Source organism: Typopeltis vanoorti, chromosome 2 (genome assembly GCF_054136105.1).
Source record: "Typopeltis vanoorti isolate ZY-2024b chromosome 2, IOZ_Tvanoo_1.0, whole genome shotgun sequence".
Taxonomy (NCBI): Eukaryota; Metazoa; Arthropoda; class Arachnida; order Uropygi; family Thelyphonidae; genus Typopeltis; species Typopeltis vanoorti.
In genome coordinates this window covers 137,536,056-137,560,056 of record NC_143550.1, presented here as the reverse complement: position 1 = coordinate 137,560,056, position 24,001 = coordinate 137,536,056, and the positions used below count along the sequence as shown (strand labels likewise).

General features: G+C 34.3%; 1 protein-coding gene across 2 annotated transcripts in view; it reads right to left on the bottom strand.

Annotated features, from left to right (window-relative positions):
- The window catches only part of LOC150109456 (trafficking kinesin-binding protein 1-like), a 574,911-nt gene that overhangs the window by 295,410 nt on the left and 255,500 nt on the right, over positions 1 to 24,001 (bottom strand). For both annotated transcript variants that reach the window (XM_090413241.1, XM_090413254.1), the window contains exon 5: positions 15,363 to 15,464. In XM_090413241.1, the coding sequence (XP_090269367.1) occupies positions 15,363 to 15,464 (102 nt within the window). The remainder of the gene's footprint in view (positions 1 to 15,362; positions 15,465 to 24,001) is intronic.

The following is a 24,001-nucleotide window of genomic DNA, read 5'->3' as shown; positions in this document are numbered from 1 at the left end:
TTATACCTTCTACCCCTCGGCTGTTCCAAATCAGCCTGAGGGTAGAGAGTATGAAAGAAGAATGAGAAGTTAGTTCAGTACATATTAAGATGAACAGTGAATAGATGTTTACTGGTAGATGATCATGTATTTATGAACTTAGGGAAAGTGGAGGAATTGTCAGCCAATTCAGGGGAACAGTGCTCATGAAATTCTGTACTTGTAGAAGAAGCATGAGTAAGAAAAATGTATGTCTATGAGATAGTGAGTGTAGTAAGTAAGAGTGTGTTTATAATCCAATCCCATATTCTCCAATTTATGCAACAGTCTTCTGTGCTGTATTCTGTCAAAAGCCTTAGCAAAATCTTAGAGTATCATAGTGTAGCCTCAGTGGTAAACTCATATTATTAAAGATGTGAACAAGTTGCTAAAATATGACCTTCCTTTAGTAAACCGATGTGGTCTGTCGCAATTAGAGATTCTATGTCAACCCATTTATGAATGCGAGCCCTAACCAACTTTTCCAAAATCTTTACCACCATTCCTGAGATACTGATTGGTCGATAGTTGAATATGTTAGTCTTTGCACCACCCTTGTGCAATGGGATTACCATACATTCTATCCACTATTGTGGAATTGTCCCAGTTCTGAGACTCAAATTATATAGCCTGGTCAAAGGAATAGCCAGTTCGGCTGAACACTCTTTTAGCATTCATGCTGATATCCCATCAGTTCTTATTCAGTTTTTGCATCAGCTCTAGTACTTCCTCTTCATTCACAAGTTTCCTTGTACGGTGAAGAGGTAGCAGTTAGTTCAATGTTTCAATTCTAGGATGAAAAATTTATTTTTGAGACAAATAGTTTCAAATCTGATGGAGAACCATTCCATATTGCTAAAATATCATCCACATGCCTATACAACACTGCAGGTTTAGGAGAAATGTCTTTAAAGAGATGATTCTTCAAAATGTTCTATGCAGTAGCTTGGAAAGAGAACTTGTACACTGAAATAACCAGAGTGGATTACAAAGTTAAAAAGTTTGATAATATTATTATTATTAGATACCTCCAGGGAGTTCAAGACTCATCGAAGGAGGGCACCTACTCTACAACTCCACTACATCTACTGTCCACCACCACTGCTACTATTTTCACAGACAATCACAAACATCTATGCCCACGACAGGATTCGAGCCCGCAGCCTTTTGGATGGAGAGCAGAGGAAAATCTTGTTTAAGCAAATTAATAGTATCTATCAAAGAAATGTTTGTGAAAAGATACTACATAAAGACTAATCATAATATTTGAAGGTTCTAAATGAAGATTACTAATTTCTGTTTTAAAATCTAAGGACTTCTTGATGTGAAAAGCAGATTTTCCAGCAAATGAAGATAACACAGACAAGTATTTAGAAACTTTATATGTGGGGCAGCCAATGCAATCTACTATTGATCTTAATGGAACACTTGGCTTATAGATCTTGGGAAGACCATATAATCTGGGTGGATGAGCATAAAAGAGTTTATAATGTTTCTTTAATTCTTCATCCCAACTGGAGATGTGATTGATCAATTTATTAACTTTATTAATTTGGCTAGAAGTTAGATCAGATGAGAGGGGATATATATATATATATATATATATATATATATATATATATATATATATATACTGTATATTTTTCAAGTAATAGGCAATATACAGTAGTCCAGAGCTTTTAATGAATTTTTAGAGATACTTGACATGACTGTAGGACAAAATAACAGAAGAATAGAAAGATAAGGATGGTGTATTAAACTTGAATAAGCTGTAATTAAACTTTAAGATAACCTGTCATTTTTGGATTGAAATATCTGCTATTAAAGTTCAATACTTTATTCATCCTTATGTTATTTTGGAGCTTTTGGTTTTTACTTTACCATACACAATACAAAGCTAGTATACAACAAAATTATATAAGAAAAAATTCTTTTTTTTTTCAAAGACAATGTGCAAAACTTTACCTCTGACAGTCTGATTCAGTTGAAACATCCATATCTAACCTATTTACTTAAAATTTCCTCAACTTCAGGGATGTTTACCCATTATATCAAAAATCTCACAAACCCACAGTAAAAATCGGCAGAAAACTTGTGAACACAGCCTATTTATGTGACAAACTGATACACTATACTGTAATTGGAACACCAAAAGTGGTCATAAATAACATTGCCTAACAATGTCGGAAGGTAATAAGGAAGGAAGAGAGCATAAAAAAACATGTTCTAAGAACAAGTCTACAAAACAAACTAGTCTCACTAATAGTCTACAGTTAAGGGGTGAAATCTACATGTGGATTTTATCAAATGGAGTTTCTATGCAGAAAACAGATGAAATCCATGGTTACTGCATAGTCATTTGCATTTCCTATCAAACTGGTCTGGGGCCTACAGACCAATTTTGACTGATGAGTCTCTTATAAAACATAACTTACATTTATTTGAGTTAACTGCATTTGGATTTTTTTATGGTTTGTTTACTCTTTTTTTTAAAGCTTCTCAGAATACTTGTCAAAATGAAAGGTTTACAAAGTAGCATAACAAGGCAGCTATACCAGGTGCTATAATCCAGACAGAAGAGATATACCATTTCAAAAATAAATAAAATTAAAATTGCGATTTTTTTTTTCTTTCAAGTTTGTAACCCTGAGGATAGCAAACTTGAAAATGTTTGTCATGTTTCTATTAGAATGATATCATCAGCAAATCGTAGATTTCTTAAGTATTCTCCATCAACATTCGGTCCTCTTTTCTCCCAATTCTAATATTCTCATAGCATATTCATTCTTCTTCTTCTGCAGCTTTTCCCACTTAGGTAGGGTCACTGTTTGTAGTGAGTCTCCTCCACAACCACCTGTCTTGGGATGTAGCCACATCCAAGTTCTTCATCCTCAAGTCCTCCTCCACCTCTTCTTTGGCCACCCGTGCTTCCTCCTCCTCCTCCTCCCCTGCACACAGGGCCAGCCATCTCGGGGGTGCGGTGGGTGCAATGCACCCGGGCCCCACGATCAAGTGGGCATAGTTGGTACACATTTGCAGAAACGTATGATATTTCAAATGTGTTTTTTTTGTTTTCCTGTGCCAAAATCATTTGCAGGTAAGAGGTTTTACGATACGTTTATTTCGAATCCTTTAATTTTTACCTTTGAAAAATATTTTAGGGCCCCAAAAGGTTTCTTGCACCCAGGCCCCTTTATAGAGAAGGCTGGCCCTGCCTGCACATCCATCTGCATGACCTTTCTTCCCACATACTCTTCCTCCCTCCTCATCACATGACCTAACCATCTCAACCTTGCATCCTGTATCTTTGCTCCTAAGTTCATAATTTTCACCGTTCCCCTTACATAGTCATTTCTCAGATGATCCTTTCTGGTCACACCGCACATCCACCTAAGCATTCTCATCTCCGCTACCTCCATCCTGCTGATGTTATTTTTCCTCAGGGCCACAGTATCCATAGCTGGTCTCACTACTGTCCTGTAGATTTTGCCTTTTAGATTGATAGGCACCCTCTTATCGCATAGCACTCCATCTGTCTCTCTCCAGTTCCTCCAACTTGCTTGTATCCCGCATCCCACTTCCTTCTCAACCTCACCATCCTCTTTCACTGTTGAACCTAAGTATCTAAAGTCACTGACCTTACTGATGACATTTCCTTCCAGCTGCAGATCTGTCTCCTGGCTACCATCCACTTTACAACACATATACTCTGTCTTACTTCTCCTCAGTCTCATACCTCTCTCTCTTCCAGTACTTTCTCTAATTTTCCAGTTTAGCTGCCACTTCTTCTCTTGATTCTACACACAGCACGATGTCATCCGCATACAACATTGTCCAAGGCGCATCTTCTCTCACCTCTTCGGTGACAATATTAAAAAGGAGCGGACTTAATGCTAACCCTTGGTGCACGTCAACTGTCACTGGAAAACTTTTTGTCTCTCCCAGGCAGGTCTGAACTCTTGTCTTCACATTTCTGTACATCTCCTGCACCAGCCTGACATATTTCTCCAGTACCATCTTCTCCCTCAGACTTCTTGCCTTGGCACTCTATCATATATCATAGAATATTCAATAACTGCAACAAATAATTTTGGTGATATAGAATCTTCCTGTCTGACTCTTCTTTTCTATTTCCATTTCTCTTCCTTTTCTATTCAAAATTTATTACTAATGAACCTCCCTTATATATATATATATATATATATATATATATATGAGTTAATATAAACTTCATCTATTCCTATACGTTTTAAAGTTTCAAGCATTTTACACAGGTCTATTGAGTCAAAGGTTTTTTCATAATCTATGAAAGCCAAAGAAATTGGTATATTCTTTTTTTCTCCATTACTTGATTTAAGGCTTGTAAATGATCTAAAGATGAGAAGGATTCTGAAACCTGCCTGTTCTTTTCATTGATGAAAAATTTAATATATTGTTTACACTGTCACTATAATTTTTGCTACTTTTATGTGCAAGAGATCTCCATTTCTATTAGTATTAAATCCAGGTGCCTTTCCATTTTTGTAAGTGCATGTTTTACTTCATTATCTTTGACTGCATATTCATTATAGTTTTCAGTATCCTTTTCTCTATTACTTTCCCTTTATTTGTATATAATTCTTGATAAAATTTAGCTACAATCTCCAACATGTTTGTTCTGTTTGTAATCAGTACAGTAAAACCCCAAAGTTACACGGTAGGTGGGACCAACAAAAAGCGCGTAAGTCGAATTCGCATAACTCGGGGTATAATTTTGCATGTAATTTATATATACAAACATACAATTGGGACCAAAGGTTTACAAACACACCTAAATTTTTTCAGAAATATAATCATAATTGTAGTTTTTCGTACATAAAAAAAAAAGAAAGTTATTTTGATGTCGATGGTTTCATAAAATCTAATAGATTCGTCTGACGGCATAATGTCTTTTTCTTGTCATGCAAAATTTCTTCATAGCAAGCTAATGATTATTTTTATTCCTTGCCTTGTGGCTACAATTCGTTCCTCGTTAGAATTATGTCCTCCAAAATCTGTAAATCTTTCTTTTATGATTGTTCTTACTGTGGATTCCTGTAGATTGAACTTCTTTGCTAGCGCACAAATTTTCATTCCACCTTCAAAATCCTTAATAACGTTGAGTTTTGTTTCCAAAGGCAATGTTTTTCTTTTCTTGCTAGCTGTAGAAGAATCGGACTTGCTTCTTTTGGATGACATTATTATTTTTTATGTGATAAAATTTTTATCAAGAACATAACATTAAACAATCGCAAGGTTTGTAGACTATAAAAATCGTGTATGAATGGAGACCACGCGAAACACGTCAGTGCTTGTTCACAGCATGTGAGACACTGGTGAATGCGAATATGTACATATAAGAAACTATGTAACTCTGGATTCGTGTAAGTCGGGGTATGACTGTATTCCCTTTTCACCTTTTACTCCTGTTATATAAAGATTACCTGCATTATCAAGAAGTTTTCTTTATACTGTTGTTATTTTCTATTGCTGTCCTCATCATTTTTGTACTGGAATGTCTTATATCTACTCTTATCTTCTTCCTTATTGTTTTCCAAAGTTCAGTATATTTATGTTTCTTACATAATGTGCATCTTGTTTCATTTTTCTTCTTTTTTCTATTAGATCTTTAGTTTCCTTTTTTAATTTGTGTATTTTTGCTCTTTTTGAATCCCCAGATAAATTTTCAACATTCTTTATTATGCTTTTCTTTAGGATAATATTGAAATTTTCAATATTCAAAATTATTATTAACATTCCATTAATGAGCCACAATCTTTGTCACTTGCCTCTGGATCCTATCCATCACTTCATCCCCAAGGAATCCAGATGACCAGATCTGCATTCAGTAGTCCAGATATGGCCTTATAAAAAGGAATAATAACCTCCTTATCCCTGCTTGTCAGTGTTCTTCAACAACCATGTAATTGGATGTGTTGTTTTGGCCATTTCTGTAATACGTCTTCTAAACTTCAACTCCCTGTTCACCATCACCTCAAAATGCCTGCCTTCATCAATTTCCTGTAGTTCAGTTTCATCAATATAGTACACAGCTTGTGATCTCTTCAGTTAAATCAGCAGCCATTTACCTTTGCCCATACTGCCAGCATATTTAAGTTTTGTTTTAAGATATATGTGGAGTGCAGGAGCATTTCATATTTATCTTCAAAGTTGGGCTTTTTTTTTTTTTTTTTAATGAACCAAACTTAGTTGTTTAACCAAAAAATTATAAACTTTTTGCTCATAATGGGGTGTATATTTCACAGGCAGTACATCAGAAGAGAACCCATTTGAAATGATAAATGTGTGTGTATTTCCCTCCCCTTCTGTATTGTATCACTTACAAATTCACTAATGTTTTGAAATGCCAGTTTCAATTTTTTTTTTAGAATTTTTCACTACAGTGTTCTGGAATTGGTTCTCTGAGCTATGTACTTTCATAAATAACTAGTATAAAGGCAATGTTATATCATTTTGAGCAATTAAAAAACATATTTCATTTTTAATATACCTATACTGGCTACTGAATTAGAAAATTATTTTATGCATAAGCATGCGACTACGAATGCTGATCCTCTTCAATTCCCTGCACACAGTTTGGTGAGATATGGGTTGGGAACAGTCTTCATTAAGTGCTTCAGTCAATTAATGCACACAGGAAATTTTGTTTGTTCTTATAAGCCTTCTCAGACAAAGGCAGCAGCATTCTTAAATAGTTGCCTAGAACACATGGTGATGCACATGACCAAGTATTTTGCATGTACACTGCATAAGCAACTTTACATACATCTGCATAAAAATGTTTCTAATTCAGTGGCTGGTATGTGCATTATGTGTTCCTGAAATCTATTAGATTTTGCAACACAGGAAAATGAAAATATGTATGTATGGATAGCAAGTCTACAATTTTATAATTCTTGTATACTGTAATCTTCAAATATGTACATAGAGAAAACAAAGGCAATCACTGCAACAATCAATTTTTTTTATTTTTAAAGAAGTTATTGAATGTTGATGTTACATAGAGAACTATAGTTACTATTCTTAGTCATCCTCAATACAGTCAGTGAAAATAAAATGTACAAAAACAACACAACTGATGTTGGTGTGTTCCTTACTTTATTACCTTTAAAGGGATAAGTTACTGTTGTTATTTTCTTAATTACCAAAGAAAATTCAATGATAAATTTCTGATATCTCACATCAAATAAGCGACAGACATACATTAAAAAAAAAAAACTATTTTAAAATGCAGATTCTACATAAAGCCACATGATTTCTTATTCCCAGTATTTATTTCTAGTGTATATATGGCAATACACACTTTCTAAAAAATGTTTTGCATTAAATATAGTACTACAGTCAACTACTCTAAATATCAAAAAAAGTTTCAAAATACTGCACAAACTTTTGTTTGTTTACATTATCATTACTATTTCCTGATATGCTCAAGGGATGTACAGATTACTGTATACCATAACAGTACAATAATTAAGTTGACATTATTATTAGCTTCCTATCAACAATTTCCTTTCCAATTACTGTAAAGTCTCGAATACTATCAAATCTTATATTCAGTTTTCTAAGATACTACTGCAATCAATCTTCCTAGGTTTTGGTCTTTTAAATGCCTGTTTACTAATCTCTATTTTCCCATTCTGTTTAAGTAACCAGACTATCTTAGATTAGTTGTGTTCTCACATTCCTGAACAATGGCAATTTCCTAAATATCTTCATTTTTAAATATGATTCTGCCAATGAATCCATTTGTTCACTCTCCTAATTTTTCTCAAAACTTATATTAGCGGAATCTAGTCTTTGATCAACTATTTCTACACACAGCAGTTAAAACTAGTTTGACTATGCAATTTAGTGGTTTGGCTAATTTCTCTCTTATTCCATTAAATGTTATTCAACTAGTTTCTTACCTACCTGCATTTTCTATTATCTACTTCCATATTTATTTTGTCATCTTTAATACAAAAAGTGGCCTAAATAGCTGAAATATTTGACTTGTTCTTGAGGTTCATTCAGAATGCAACTGATGGTTTCCATATTTGAAAGTTTAACTTGGTTATACTATAAATTAACAATGCAAAGAAATCATATTCTTGATTTAATTCTTTATCCAACTGTAAGCAAACAAAATTTGTGCATGAAGTATTATAGCCAAGATCTACTAGATGCAACTCTAGCATGTGCAGGATGCATTACTTCAGAAACAGCCAGGGCTAATTAATCAGAAGAATGTGCTACTCTTACAGGACAATGCAAAACCTTATACTGTAAAAAACTTACTTATTTTAATGAATAAAATATTTTATGAAAATTTCTGCAGTTGTTCAATTTTTGTTATGAAAAACCGCACAAACATTTTTGGTTATCTGATAACTCACAACTAGGATACTTGTATGCAGAGGCTAATGATTTCACATCAATTGGCTTAGTATCCCATAATGCAATACACACACATCCTTACAGACATGTATAATGCTATGCATTAGGGGAAGTGCCACTACCCAGATTGGTTTTGACCTTTATTGAGGTTTCAGCACAGGGAGCCAGACCCAGAAGTGATACCAAGGTTGAAGTAATGTAGAAGTCATATGACTTCTGCATAAATGCCATATGCATTCCTAATATTGTATTCCTGTAATTAATCAATGTGTTTGCTGCGTCCATCCATCTAAATGAGATTTATTATTATTATTTATTAAACAAAGAAAATTATTCATGTTATCATAATATTAATCTGTTACTAAGATACTCTGGATTAGAGACAGATGTTTGAAAGTTTTAACTTGGTTATACTATAAATTAAAGATGCCACGAAATTATATGTTTAAATTAAAAAATGCTTAATATAAATATTCTCACACAATTCAGTGTATAGCTTGGAGGTCATGAATAGCTGCATATTTATATGTCACAAGTGATATTTCACACTGTTTATTTTTTTGCTGTCAGTTTGGTTTAACACATGTTATGTAAAGGTTTTTGGGGTGCTTAAGGATCAAAGCTGTATAACTGAGAGGAGACCTCCACATAGCCTTGAAAGGAATGCAGAGAACCGACCAGTGCTTCTGACCTAATGTCCAATCCTCACCTTCTCGTGGTGCACCCTGTTGGGTATCTACTTGGATACTGAACGAACGAGGATGGGCTGGCAATTTGGGATTTAGCCGACCAAATTGTATTCTTATTGGTTAAACCAAAATAAAAAATGATGGTACAACATGACAAAATTTCATGCCTGCTGGGTCGTCGCCCGGTTAAACAAGGCCCCCATTGTTTTCGCCAGGGAACCTTAGTTTTTATTAGATTTCTTAGTTAGATTTCTATCATCTAAGTGCCTTAGATGATAGAAATATAAGATCTGATAATGTTGGAGTCTTGACAAGTAACTGACTGATTTGGAACAAAATTGTAGATAGGAAGTTAGTAATGATGTAATTTTTTTCATGTAGTACTATCATATCCTGTATACCCCCTGAGGATACATGGGAGGAATTTGATGATGATGATGATGTAAAGGTTTATGATATTTGACAGTAAAATGTATCTGAGAGATACCACGACCTCCAATGTCAGTATAGTATGTTTTTTTTTTTTTTTTTTTTTTTTTTTTTTCAATAATTTTTAGATTGTAGCTGAAAATAAATAAACCATCATGTATTACAATAGAGAGCCAAAGACTTATTTATCATACATATCCTCTAGGAGATGTATTTTACATTTATGGAAAATACTAAGCAAAAGTGATCTGGAGCTTACTCCACCTTTATTACGATTGCCCATAAGGTAGGTTATGCTTATATCTGCTGAAACTTTTAGTTTCTATATATTCGGCACGAAACTCTTGTAGTTTCTATATTCGACTATGAAATAATGTTGAATTCAATATCTACTTAATTTTACCATCATGTATTATATTTGCAGTGTTTTTTCGTTATGTTTTATTACTTTTTTTTTGCCGAAGTCTGGAGAGTCATTTTGCTTGTTATCATAGAATTTATGCCGATAAGAAAAAAACTAAAACTGTTTAAACGACTCTTGATAACTTCTTTTGATAAAAACTTGCAGTAAATAATGTAGGTACAAGTATTTATTAAACATTTACTTTGCATTCATTTTTTATCTTTATTAAACGAATACCACATAAAATGAATTATTAACACAGTAATCAATAATCGAAAAGGGGTGCTTAAGGGTCAAAGCTGTATAACTGAGAGGACACCTCCACATAGCCTTTAAAGGAATGCGGAGAACCAACCAGGGCTTCTGACCTAATGTCCAATCCTCACCTTCTCGTGGTGCACCCTGTTAGTTATCAACTTGAACACTGAATTGACGAGGATGGGGTAGAAATTTGGGATTGAACCGACCAAATTGTATTCTTATTGGTTAAACCAAAATAAAAAAATGATGGTACAATGACAAAATTTCATGCCGGCTGGGGTGTCACCCGGTTAAACATGGCCCCGGTTGTTTTCGCCAGGGAACCAGGGCAAACAGCGAAAAGTCAGCTACTGGAACAAATCTGAAAACACACCCCAACTCAACATCACCAGAGTTAAAGATCGGTACTATCAACATAAGAAGCCTGAATGGCAAAGAAATGGAGCTAGTGAGGAATTAGATAAGTACCAGATCGACATAATAAGAATGAATGAAACAAAAAAGACAAAAACTGGTGAGATCTTCCTGAGCAATAAATACAAAATGTTATATTCAGGCAGGGACAATCAAGGAAAAGAAGGAGTTGCCATAGTGTTCAACACAAAATACGAGGCTAATCTTCTTGAATGGCAGTCAGTCTCAAGCAGAGTAATGTGGGCAAATATGAGAATGGAGAACTGGACAATGAGACTTATTTGTGCCTATGGTCTCCCACCGAAGGTTCTACCAAGGTAGAAGTGGAGGAATTTTTTTTGATGCTTTAGAAAAAGCAACTGACACAATGAAAAAGGAAAAGTTGGTCCTTGTTGGGGATCTAAATAGCAGAGTAGGAAATGATTGTCAGACATACAAGAATATTTTGGGAAAATTTGGAGAAAAGAGCAAAGCTAATAATAATGGCAAATATCTGTTGGATTTCTGCTCAGGACATGGACTGGTTATTAGTAAACCATGTTCCAACATAAAAATGTGCACAAATTCACATGGAGAGAAGAGGCAAGGAATAAGAAAAGTCTCATTGACTATGTTATTGTTGATAGTGATGTTTACTCCCTTGTGCAAAACACCAGAGTGTACAGAGGATTTGAAATTGGAAATGATCACTATTTAGTGTTGAGCAGGATAAAATTGAATTTGATATTGAAAAGAATAACATGTAAGGAAGTTTTAAAGCGAATAAAAGTTGAGCAGCTCTCAGATGTGAATTATGACTAAAATACACAAAGATTATTGAAGAAAAAAATGAAAGAGTTTGAGAACAGGTATCAAACCTTGGAGATTCAGTGGCAAACCTTGAAGAAAGCCCTGATTAATTCAGCTAGAGAGTCATGTGGTGAAGTTGTCTGCAAGGATAGAAAAATTAGAACTAACTCCATGGTGGACACAGGAAATTAAAGAGGCAGTGAAGGAAAAAGAAGAAAGCATATCAAAAGTTCCTGGCAAATAAGTCAGCTTGTCTCTTAGAGAATACAGAGACAAATGTAAGAAAGCTAAACACAGTGTAAAACTAGCTAAACAAAAGTCATGGGAGGACTTTGGCAAGAATATAGAAAATAAATATCAAGAAGGTGGCAAAATATTCTGGAGGTTGTTGAAGAAGCTTAAGAATGGAGGAAAGAGCGCTGTAAAAGGAGTTAGAGATGATAAACATGAAAACGGGAGAAAAAGATATCCATGAAGTATGGAGTAATTACTTTGAAAAACTGCTAAATGAAACAAGCAGTGATGACAGCACAGTGGTAAAAAAACACTGACCAGGCATGCAGTCAGGAATACATATCCATACTTGAAGTAGAAAAAGCCATCAAAGGCTTGAAATGTGGAAAGGCAGCAGGAGCAGATGATATTCGACTAGAAATGCTGAAGTATGGTGGTATAAGAGTCCTACAGTGGCTGCACTGTGTAGTTCAGAAAACCTGGACAGAGCGACGAATTCCCGATGATTGGAGTAGAGCTCTCATAGTACCCATATATAAAAAGGGAAATAAAACTGAATGTGAGAATTACAGAGGTATTTCCCTACTGAGTGTTCCTGGCAAGATCTATGCAGGTAGACTTGAGAAACGGTTGAGAAGAATTGTAGAAGAAAAGCTTGGTGACAAACAAGCTGAATTCAGGCCAAATAGAGGCTGTCAGGATCAGATCTTCACTTTACGACAAATAGTCGAGAAAGCATGGGAATATAACAGGATCTATATTTGAGTTTTGTAGATCTGGAAAAGGCATATGACAAGATGCCAAGAGAGAAGCTATTCGGAAGACTACAGTTATATGGTGTCAATGGGGCATTATATCAAGCAATACTTAGTCTTTATTTGAGTTGTGAGTCAGCAGTTAGAACTGAAGGAAGTACAGGAAGATGGTTTGATGTTAAATCTGGTGTCAGACAAGGATGTACATTATCCGCTCTGTTATTCATTATCTATATGGATCAGATTATGAAGGAAAGTGGTATTAAACATGATATCAAAATTGGAGATGTTAATGTCAGCTCTTTGCTTTATGCAGATGAATGTATATATCAGCTACAAGTTTGCAAGATTCCCTGACTAAATTGAATAACTGGTGTAATAGATATGGTATGAAGGTCAGCAATAAAAAGACAAAGACAAGGAAAATAGGCAGAATCGTTGAAAATGTCAACTGCATTGTGAACGGAGAACCTGTGGAACAAGTAAAACATTTCAGCTACTTAAGCACGATTTTTAGTGAAGATGGTAAATTAAATATAGAAATAGACAACAGAATCAGCAAAGCTGGTATGGTGGGAAGTCAATTGAATAAATTCATATGAATAAGAGAAAAATTAGTCAGAACACTAAATTAGCTGTATACAAGACAGTGTTCAAACCAGTTTTAACTTATGGATCTGAGAGCTGGGTGAGAAGTAAAACACTTGACCAAAGACTAGAGACTGCAGATATGAGAGTCCTGAGAAAGATTAGAGGCGTGAACAGATGGCATCAATGGCAATATCATATTAAAAACGAGGATATTAGGAAAGAATCTGACATTGTTAACATCCAGGAATGCGTTAGCAGAGCTAATCTCAGGTGGTATGGTCACTTAAACAGAATGGGCGAAGAAAGATTAACAAAACAAGTGTTCTCTGCCAGGTTGGCAGCAAAACGACCCGGAGGAAGACCAAGGTATAGGTGGATTGATACAGTACAAAGTGCCTTAGACAATAGAAATATAAGATCTGATAATGTTGGAGTCTTGACAAGTAACTGACTGATTTGGAGGAAAATTGTAGATAGGAAGTTAGTAACGGTGTAATTTTTTTCGTGTAGTACTATCATATCCTGTACACCCCTTGAGGGTACATGGCAGGAATTTGATGATGATGATGAGTAATCGATAATTTTTTAGTTGTAATCATTCCATTATCGATTAACACAGCAATCGATAATTCACTGTGTTCCATTAAGAATGGAACACGGTGAATTTTAATTAAACATAAAAAATAAACAATGATTATTAACAATTCAGGTTTCTAAATATGTACCTCACATAAACATAAGTGGAGAATTTTGAGAAAAACTGCAATATAAAATACTTTTAGTATAAAAGCATTTTATATTGCAAAATATTTAAATTATAATGTTTCCCATTAGTATTGTACATACACACAATTACTATGTCAATGTTTTATCCATGATTGTAGAACTTTAAAAACAGAAAAACCAAATATGTTGTTTGATATCATCTTACTCTTTGATGTTATTCAACATGACAGTCAGATTGACAAACCACCTACCACATTAATTGCAGCCATGCTTGGTGAACATGAAACAAAAATGTTTGGAATGTAAAAGTGTAGTTTATATTACAGCAAAGATAATTAAAATTATTAACTTGTTTAATTGGTTTGTTATTCAGAATTATTTTGCTTCTTAGTGGTTCCCATCCTTTAAATGCCATAACTTTTGTTTTTTCAGAGGATATTTTTATTCCATATTTGGCAACAATCTTGTGAAGGTTGTATGGAACTAACTGTGGTTTATCTTCTGTATTACCAATTAAGATTTGATCATCCACATGTAATAATGTATTTAGTCTATGAATTTGGTTCTAATTGTATTCTGCTTTATTTAAACTCATTAATATACATATATGTCTGCGCGGTTAGCCTAGTGGCTCTGCAACCATATGCCTGGGGAAAAGTCTCCTAGGTTCAATTTCAGTCGATGATGTGAGGAGCTTAAGAATCTTCCTCAGCCATAGCCAAGTTAGTCGGTCTTCGGCATGGACAGCAGGGTTTTCATTCTGCAAGCAGGCAAACCGTCTCAGTGAACACACAGGCTACAGTCATAAATACTTACATCAAGGAAGGCAACGGGAAGCCACCTTGCATCATTATCTCCCTAGTAATCAGTTGCAACCCTCTCAAAGAGAGGAAGCTACAGAATCATCAATATATATATATATATATATATTAGAAAGGACTAGAGACATGAAAAAAAAAATAGATTTTTTTTTTCATTTTCTTTAGGATTTCAGTTAATTCATCTAACGTTGTTCTAGTTTCTGATTTTTTACTATTATTTATTATGTTAGTACTAAAATCATTATTTTTTATTTTTCCATTCCTTTTTACTTATATCTAGATTACTTTGCTCTTTGATTTTTTTTTTTTTTGGCAGTGGGGGTGGGGGGGCACCTGAAAATTTTATGTCGATTAATGTGTTCTAATGAACCGTTTCTAGTTATTTTACAGTTATTGCAAGCTCTTTTTGCATATTATTAATCACAAGGATATGAAAAATTAAAATTTAAAAAAATTCATTTTTTTCTTAACAGTTTTGTTCCATGTACATCATGTTAGTATTTTAGGATTAAATTATCAAAATTGATCCTAATTTTACATAACAATTCTCAAACTCCAAGGCTAAACTTTTCTTTTAATGGCATATTCCACACCAAATATAAAAATCTGTACAGTTGAATTCTAAAGACTGCTCATACATATATGTCTCTTAAACTTGTCATTTAAAAGGAAAAAAATCAATTTAAAGTCAGTGACCAAAAGGCCATGAACACAACAAATATAGGTCACCACCAGTTTTCTTACTACTACTACTACAAAAGAAGAAAGAACAAGCTCAGACATTTAATTCATACATAAAGATCAGAAGAATACTTACTGAAATATTTTAACGTTTCTTCTATCACTTCAGGGCTAAGGTCAATATCAGCATCTGTTGGGAGTGTAGGAGTTTGAATAAACCAATCTTCGTTTTCGTATCCTAAAAGTAATAAGTACATACATCAAACTTATATATATATATATATATATATATATATATAACTTTACTTTTTTTTTTTTTTTTTTTTTTTTGCATCGTTGGGAAACAAACAGTTCATTTTCATTAACTGAAAACATTACCCCAAGAATTCCTTCCTGAGTTAATACAAAATCAAAAATTACACGAAACGGCAAAACACTCAACTTTGCATCAATATATACTTACATAAGGTTGTAAGTGATTACAAATATAAATCTAATATCAATTGTATCTCTTAGTCATATTCCGGCAACTAGATCGGGATGGTGCTAGAGGTGGGATAAATGTCGTTCACCCCGACACTAACCATACTCATCGGAAAGGAAGCGCGGACAACGTTCGTAATCGCCTCAACCAAGAGAGTGAATAAGGAATTAGTGATGAACTTGCACCGGTTAGTCAAGGTAAGTAGGTCCTTACAGTACGGAAACTCCAAGCATAAATAAAAATCTTGTAGACTATGACGCCATCTCGCTGTCTTTCTTGTCTAAATTGCAGTCTGGTGGGATACCAAAAAATCGATAAGACGCTAGATCCTGGCTTGTCTCATTGAATCGAGGTATGTAAGCGCTTCCAAATACTGACAACCAAATACACGAGACTTACAGTAAAACGCTTAATTATTCCAGACAATACAAAAGGAAATGTGTTTTACCGTGGCAAGAAAACAAAAATCTCAGAAGATGCAATGGGATATTTCGTACTGGATTTTCTCATGCGTTGATTACATATATTTCCGTCTTCTGGAAAACAATCAACATCTTAACTGTTATAATACTTAATTGTTAATCTTTAGGAATAAACAGCAAAGCACTGCGTAAATATTTTATACTTCATTTGCCGACAGCAAACCAGCGTTCAGTATCCGAACTAATGCTGCGCCACTAATGGTGAGTGGGTTCGCGCAACGACAAAATACAAATAAATAAACAATAGTTCTATGCTTACTGCCACTGTAGAGCATACATACACACATTTGATTTGACTCACATAGATACACGTTTTGAAATCAATATCATCAAATGGCACTGATACCAAACAGATATATAACCAACGATAAGACGGTTCATAATATATGATATTCCGAGGCTTGATTCATCTCTATAATGCGTCACCACAGAAAAGGGATATGCGCAACGTAGTTGTGGTGCTGAACACATTACTTCTTTTATATTATTATTAAATTATGTTTTATATTAAATTATTTCATTTATCAGAACCGTATCCAATAAACCTTCTCCTTAACAAAGTCACTCCACTTCTTTATTATAGTGCGTATATTTCGACGAAAATGAAAATATTCGTCAGTATATCTCAAGGCTTTAGCAACATTTCAAACAGGTGATCTAAATTAATATTCCGACTAACGAAACAAATGGATGAGCTTTCCTTAAATTACAATGAAATACATAACTCTGGATAATCTGATAATATTCTATATAATCCTCATTCACATAAGAGGATTACACAAAATAGCATTTTTTTTTATTTAAAACACACTGACAACTATCAACTTTCTTCACTTATATGTGTTGATCTATATATATATGTATTGATCTCACCGGACACCGCACGTTCATTTCTCACTTCAATAATTCTCTAACAGCTGACACGTGTTGCATGTCAGCTGCTATAAAGAATTACTTTGTATTTTTGTGCTTCAAAAACAGTCAAGTTGTAGACAATTACTTGTATTTGGAGCAGTAATACATATATATACTAGTATCAGGAACTTGCATTACATTGTGATATCCTTGAGCTAGGCTATCTTATAACCAGGTGAACTATGGAAATTTTAACAAAGGGCTCGCATCGTCGAGGGAAAAAAAAAAAAAAAAAGCCATATTTCACACAAAAACTTTTATTAATTGATTGGCTACCGGAAGGGTGAAGGGTAAAGATAACGCATGCGCTTATTTTATTTTCAAACTTGGGCGCATTCGTTATAGAGGAGTTGAAACAAAATTCCAAATAATCTACACACTGCCGAATAGACTAATTTTTGTTAGGTTACCGTATGAGTTTGTCGTTTAACATTTTTTTGTGAAAAAATAAAAAAGTAAAGAAGAAGAACAAGGGACTTTCCCAAATTTGAGAAAAATTTAACAAAGGGCGCGCGAGCCCCTTATAGCTCACCACTGCTTATAACCTTGACAACCTCTAATAATAACCACGTTTTTTCTCGTTCAGGCTATGCAAAGGCTGAAACTACTCAGAAGACGAAAGGCACCGAGATTTCCTCAACGTCCTTCTAGCAAGAATGATTATGTAGTAAATTAATACTAATGCTATATACCGCCTCTTACTTTAGAGTGCCAATATATGCACATGTTTTGTTAGCTAATTACGAAAAACGACCGACGCCTTTGCTTTTCAATTCATTCATATCCACAGGTGTCACTTTGGGCAATTTAAACAAACTAATGTACTACTTTTAAGAGAAATGGTATAAATTTGCGTTCTCTCAACTCAGAATATGTCACTACTACACAAGCATCCACCAGATTTTTTTTAGAAGTATCCTGAATTCTTTACTGTATAAAAAACAGCCAATCAGAATACAAGAGGGGGGGGGGAACTTATATTAAAGTGCTGAATAATCAATAAACAAGGGCAATCTACTGGTTAATTCTTTAATTGCAGTTTGCTCTTGCTTCTATTTCCAACTCAGTTTTTTTATGGTTTTCTTAAGTTGTCTAAATCCAACAATTACCCAGATATAATGGATGAAAAAAAAAAAAAAGCTACGCAAGTTACTGTTGCCAACTGTTTATTTATGGAGTTTTTTTTTTTTTTTTTTTTGACAATTTGAAAGCTAGATTGTCTTTTTTTTTTTTTTTTTGCCCTGCTTATTGGAGGTCTGAAGTGGCTTGAAAAAGTTCCATGTTTGGTTTCTAGAGCAGAGTGTCCACCAGACTATTTAAAAATATAAATATAAAATTGATAAAAATAGAAAAAAAAATCCATAGCCCACCCACAGTAAAAAATGTTGCTCCCACCCACCTTTCATTGTGGGAGTAACATTAAAAAAAAAAAAAGAGCCTGCAATGCATAAAGATAACACATTTACCCTTTTCTCGCAAGAATTATCTCCTCTTGTCATCTCTCTCTATAGTATCAGGAATTCAGACAACTAGTATCATCCTAAGACTTTTGTACCGAAAAGGTTTAAGTGAGATGGCATATGTTAAAATAAATATTTTTTTTGTCTCATTTAACAACATGGTCTTGATATCCTTCAAAAAACTGGAAACTGTTATCTGTTAGCATCAACTCTAGCATCATAACTTTATTGTCATAACATAACAATTGATAGCTTTTAAATGTTTTTCATTCTACATTGCGATCTATAAGTCATGAAGTGGGTTTAAACATTTAACACCTTTCTTATTTACTTCAGCTGTTGGATTGCCTGGGGCTTGTTTACATACACCTTTTCCTTCAGGTAATCCCATAGGACAGTGTTTCTCAAAGTGTGGTACACATACCCTTGGGGGTACGCAAAAGGTCTACAGGGTGTGGCAATTTTCGGCTATGTATCATTAACGCATGGAATCATTATTAAGAAAAAAATAATTATTTTAAACGTATATATTTCTCAATAAATTATATATTATGTATGAATTCTCCTACTCAAATTGTGAGTTACTCCCTCCCTGCAGTAAATACCACACCCTCCCCAACAGTGTCACTATATTGAAGACACAAGAAAAACAAGTAGTTTATTGCAGTCTGTGTAATATATTTCTCAACAAATAGTGCAATTAGAGACAATTGGGATAAAAACGGCACTAACTAATGAATCACATCTCCCCCTCCAACAGAAAGTGCTGTATATACTCAAGTAAAACTATATGTTGCCGGTGCAACATATGATTTTGCTTGACACCACCCCCAAAGTGAACATGTTAAAACTTAGAAATATATAGTGATTGTGTTTCAGATATTATGGAATTCGGTTGAAGAGAATTAGCATTTCAACTCAATTGCTGGCTTGCCTTTGTCTTTGGTTCGAGTGATCTTTTGTTAATACCGCACCAATCATATGCACTTCTTCATAGCTGCTCTATGAAGAAGTGCTTATGGTTTTCAAATTCTTTTAGCTTTCAAATTCTTAAGTATGGATCATGGGTTAAAGACTGGATTTATAAAATGCACAAAAGAGAGAAATATAGCAAATACAAGTAGCTGTAAGCAACAAGAAAACATTGATATTGCATCTGGATCAAATGAAATTGATAACGGTGTGTCATCTGACATCTCTAGCAAACCAATTAGGAAGAAGATGAAAAACTTCGTAAGTATGATATGAATTACTTGAAATGTGGATTTTCATGGACGGGAAATGAAAAGGAACCTATTCCAAATTTTGTTCTATTAAAAATAAATTATTTTTTGTTTACATGAACATGTAAATTCAAATAAAATAGACATTTACAATGAAATATACTTTATTTATTATTATTTTGATAAGGAGGTACTTGGTAATAATGAAAATTTAAGGAGTATGCAGATATCTGAAGTTTGAGAAACAAATATCTGTGCAGAAATTAGGGCACTTCAGCCAAAAACATTAACAGCTGTCATTGAACATGCCATAAAAAGGGCTCATCTTTGTGAAGTCAAAAATAGAAGGAATTGACTTTATATGATTTTTCATAACTAATAAAAAATATTTCCAGGTCCTGTATTTTATTATAACAAAAAAATCATAATAAACAAAAAAGTCATTAAACATTTAAATCCCTTTTTGACTTATGCACCACCCTGTATATGAAAGACATCATAAAAATCTGCTATTGAGTTTCAAACATCCCCTTCATTTCTCTCTCTTGGCAGTATTATAATGTTCTTTTTACTCCACATATGCCCCACTATGCATCACACTTTCATTTTTCATTTCAATTATGAAGCAAGAAAAAAATTTACTATTACATGTTATAGTTGCTTTTTCATGTTTTTCATTAATTTAAATTAAATTACAGTTATCATTTACAAAATAAATTTCATAATCAAATCAGTGCATTCATTTAGCTCAATATTAACCTTACATGTATATACAGTAAGCATGACATATGTAAGAGAATATTAAAAACAAAAAAAAATCTCACAATATGATTTCATTAACAAAATAAACCAGTAATTATAAACAAAGATTAAAACTGGCACAATGTAATTAAATAGATACACCTATACATCTTATTCATTCAACACCTTTATTTTATTTTAATTAGACAGGAATGCCAGAACTACCTTGGATGCCATACTGGTGTCTCAGCCTTAGGTCCTGTCACTGGACCATGGTTAAGGAGACTTATTGCAACACTGTTGGACTTTGTAGGCTAGCACATTAGTCAACTGATCCTGCTTTGGCAAGACAAGCAGTTTTCCTGAGCCACTTTTCTTGCCAAAGCAAAGTAAGACTATTCTAACTGGATGTCCATGGGTCAAACTGCATGGCAAATATGGCACTTGATCTCAGTGGTGATGATGGTCTGGAAAACAGGAGAGCAAAAAACTGAGAAGAAATAGAACAATGAATATGGAGAGTAGAGAAAAAGAGCAAGAATGAAAAGGACCAACTGCATCAGTGGGGGAATCCTTTCCCCCACAAACAGGTATACCACATGGATGGGGGGGGGCAGAAAAAGCAAAATAGACATAAAAGGACATACTGATATATACAGTGATTCCACAATTAGGAATGTGTCAAATGGGCACAACAAAAGCATCTTTTTCAAAAGGATACAAAGATTTGTGATGGGATCAAGGCTATGTGCAAGCATGTAGCAGTAGAAGAAATTACTATGTTGGATGGAATAAATGACCTGAAAGAATAGAAAATATCATGTGGTTCAGAACAAAAGCTGTGTATTGCACATGATCTACAGATAAGTCTTATTTTTGTGGATATTAGTAATATTTTTGGTTGTGTCTTCCTTATTTTAGACTATAAAGTTGTGTATGTTTGTTTGTGAAATTTAATATGGGATATTGTTTCAGAAAGCATTTTAATACATGGCACCAATGCATACAAGGAAAATGGCTGTCGAGTTTAGCATGGGAATCTTGTACAATGTAATGTATGTTGTTTTATACATGCATTTCCAAGAGTGAACAGGTTGTGGCACGAAAGGGTGAACACAGACAGTATTTGTTGTAAATGTTTTCTGTACCAGTGCAAGAAATGCAAGTCGTGTAGAAAGCAGGAAAATGAATTGATGAAAGCTAATGATGTAAGGAAGTATAGTGAAAGTGGTCTAGTGAATGATAGTGCTCGGAATGAGAGTGTGAAAGAAGAGGCTGATGAGGTGACATTAAGGAGTGAAATCGCACATTTACATTGCATCCTCCACAGGACAAAACAGGAACTAGAGCAACTGGAGAAATGATTGTCACGTGGTACTGAAGGTTGAAGAATGAAAGGAAATGTGAATTTGGAAAGTATGAAAGTGCAAGAAACTGCAAATAAGAATATGATATTGTATGGAGATTTGATGATAAGAGATATACTCAATGGGCAAATGACAAATGCATGTTTCCCAGGTACAAAAAATAAAGGATGTTAGTGACACTATTAGTTTGTAGAAGGTAGAAGCGAATGAGATGATTGTTTAAGTGGGAACAAATGATTTGAAAGATGAGAAATATGAAATGAGAGAAGATATGAGAGTTGTCGCAAGAAGCAAAACTGAAGAGTAAGAAAGTAAAAAGTGTGAGTCTGCTGCCTCAGTATGACAGGACCGAGTTGAGAAGGGTCATGATTGCTAATGAGTCCATGAGAAGATTGTGCAGGAGGAATATGTGCAGTTTATTGATATATAGTGAATCTGATGGACAAAAGCACTTATATATGCCTGACATACTACATTTAAATGATTTCGGAGTTAGAAGTTTGAAAATAGTTCCAAACTTAGTGAGAGTTTGGAAATGCAGAACTAGGGGAAACTAGAGATATTAGGGAGGATGCAATCAAGCATATGTTTGGCCACCCCTATGATGAATGAGTGCATGTAAAGAAATCATTATGCAATGCTGAATATGATTTCACAGGTTTCCAATTCAAATGAGTTGGTAATGACATTAAACAAGGGTAACTGTGGGTACAAGGGGATGTTGAAATTCATGTACAATAATACAATATCAGGAATAAGGGAGAGGAGTTTGGGGCATTGGGCAGCTCGACTTGGCCAAAAATTATAGGCATCAGTGAGACCTGGGTGATAGAAAATGATATAATTACAGAATGTAAAGGGGCATTGTATTTTCAGGGAAAATAGAGGGAATAGGACAGCAGGTGGGGTATTGGTGATGATAGTTAAAGAATCACAACAAAACCAGAACAAAACAGAACAGAACAAAATCAGAAGTTAAAGAGGATTTTAGGTCTGGGGGAGATTGTTCACATTTGATGCTGTCTGGTGTGAGATAGAGGACAAAAGAAGTTGTAGATACCACGCATCAGCAGATTAGCACAATAAGTGCAGGCCGAACATATTATTATTATGTGACACCTCCAGGGAGTCCAAAGACTCATCGAGGGAGAGTGTGCCAACAGCATCGAATGATTGATCCCTTCCAACTACTAATCACGCTCAAACTTGCTTAACTTTTTGTGCGCCATTAGTAGCAGAGGCTCTACCACCTAACTATGGGGACATTGATTGGAGGGAGGAAAGGGGGGGATGGGAAGATGGAAGTGGAATTCATACAGTTGCTAAGAGATAATTACATAAAACAACATGTTATAGATGGGACAAGGGGTCTGAGACTGTTGGATCTGATAACAGCATCAAAAGATATATCCATAACTAAGGTAGACACTCTGCCTCCAATAGGACTCATCATATTGCTGTTTGAAAACATAGGTTCTGTAAGTGATTATGCAGTCTTGTTCTGGGAAGTTGTCAAACATGTAGAATTCTCCATGAAGAAAGGATTTATGTTGAACTATACAGCTGATAATTATGACAGACTTAAGAGTCATCTTGAACAGTGCCAAGACTTGAGAAACCACAAAGAAAAAAATGTCAGGCAGCACATGGAAAGTAGTCAGAAATTGTTTGAGAGAAGCAGTATCAGACAGCATACCCAAAATCAAGAGGATAAACCAAGTGGGAATTAAGTGGATGAATAAAAATATAAAGCATGAACTGCCAAAAAAGAAACTGTGAAGGGAATATAAAGAAAAGGTTATCAGTATACTCATGAGCAGCTCAAGGTGCAAGCAAGAAGGACAACTTGTTTGGTAAGAAAGGTCTAAGTAAATCAAAAAAAGTTTTTTCATTATGCAGCAGGTAAGAGGGAAAATGATTAGGGTAAAATGACTTTAAACAATACTCATGGTAGTAAGGTGACAGAGACAAAAGAAATAGTTGAGTTGCTGAATCATCATTTTGCAATGGTGTATCATCCAGGTGGAGATTTTGCAGTTGATGTGATAGAGATGAATATCAAAATTGAGGCAAATGAAGATGAGATGTTCAGCATATTAAAAA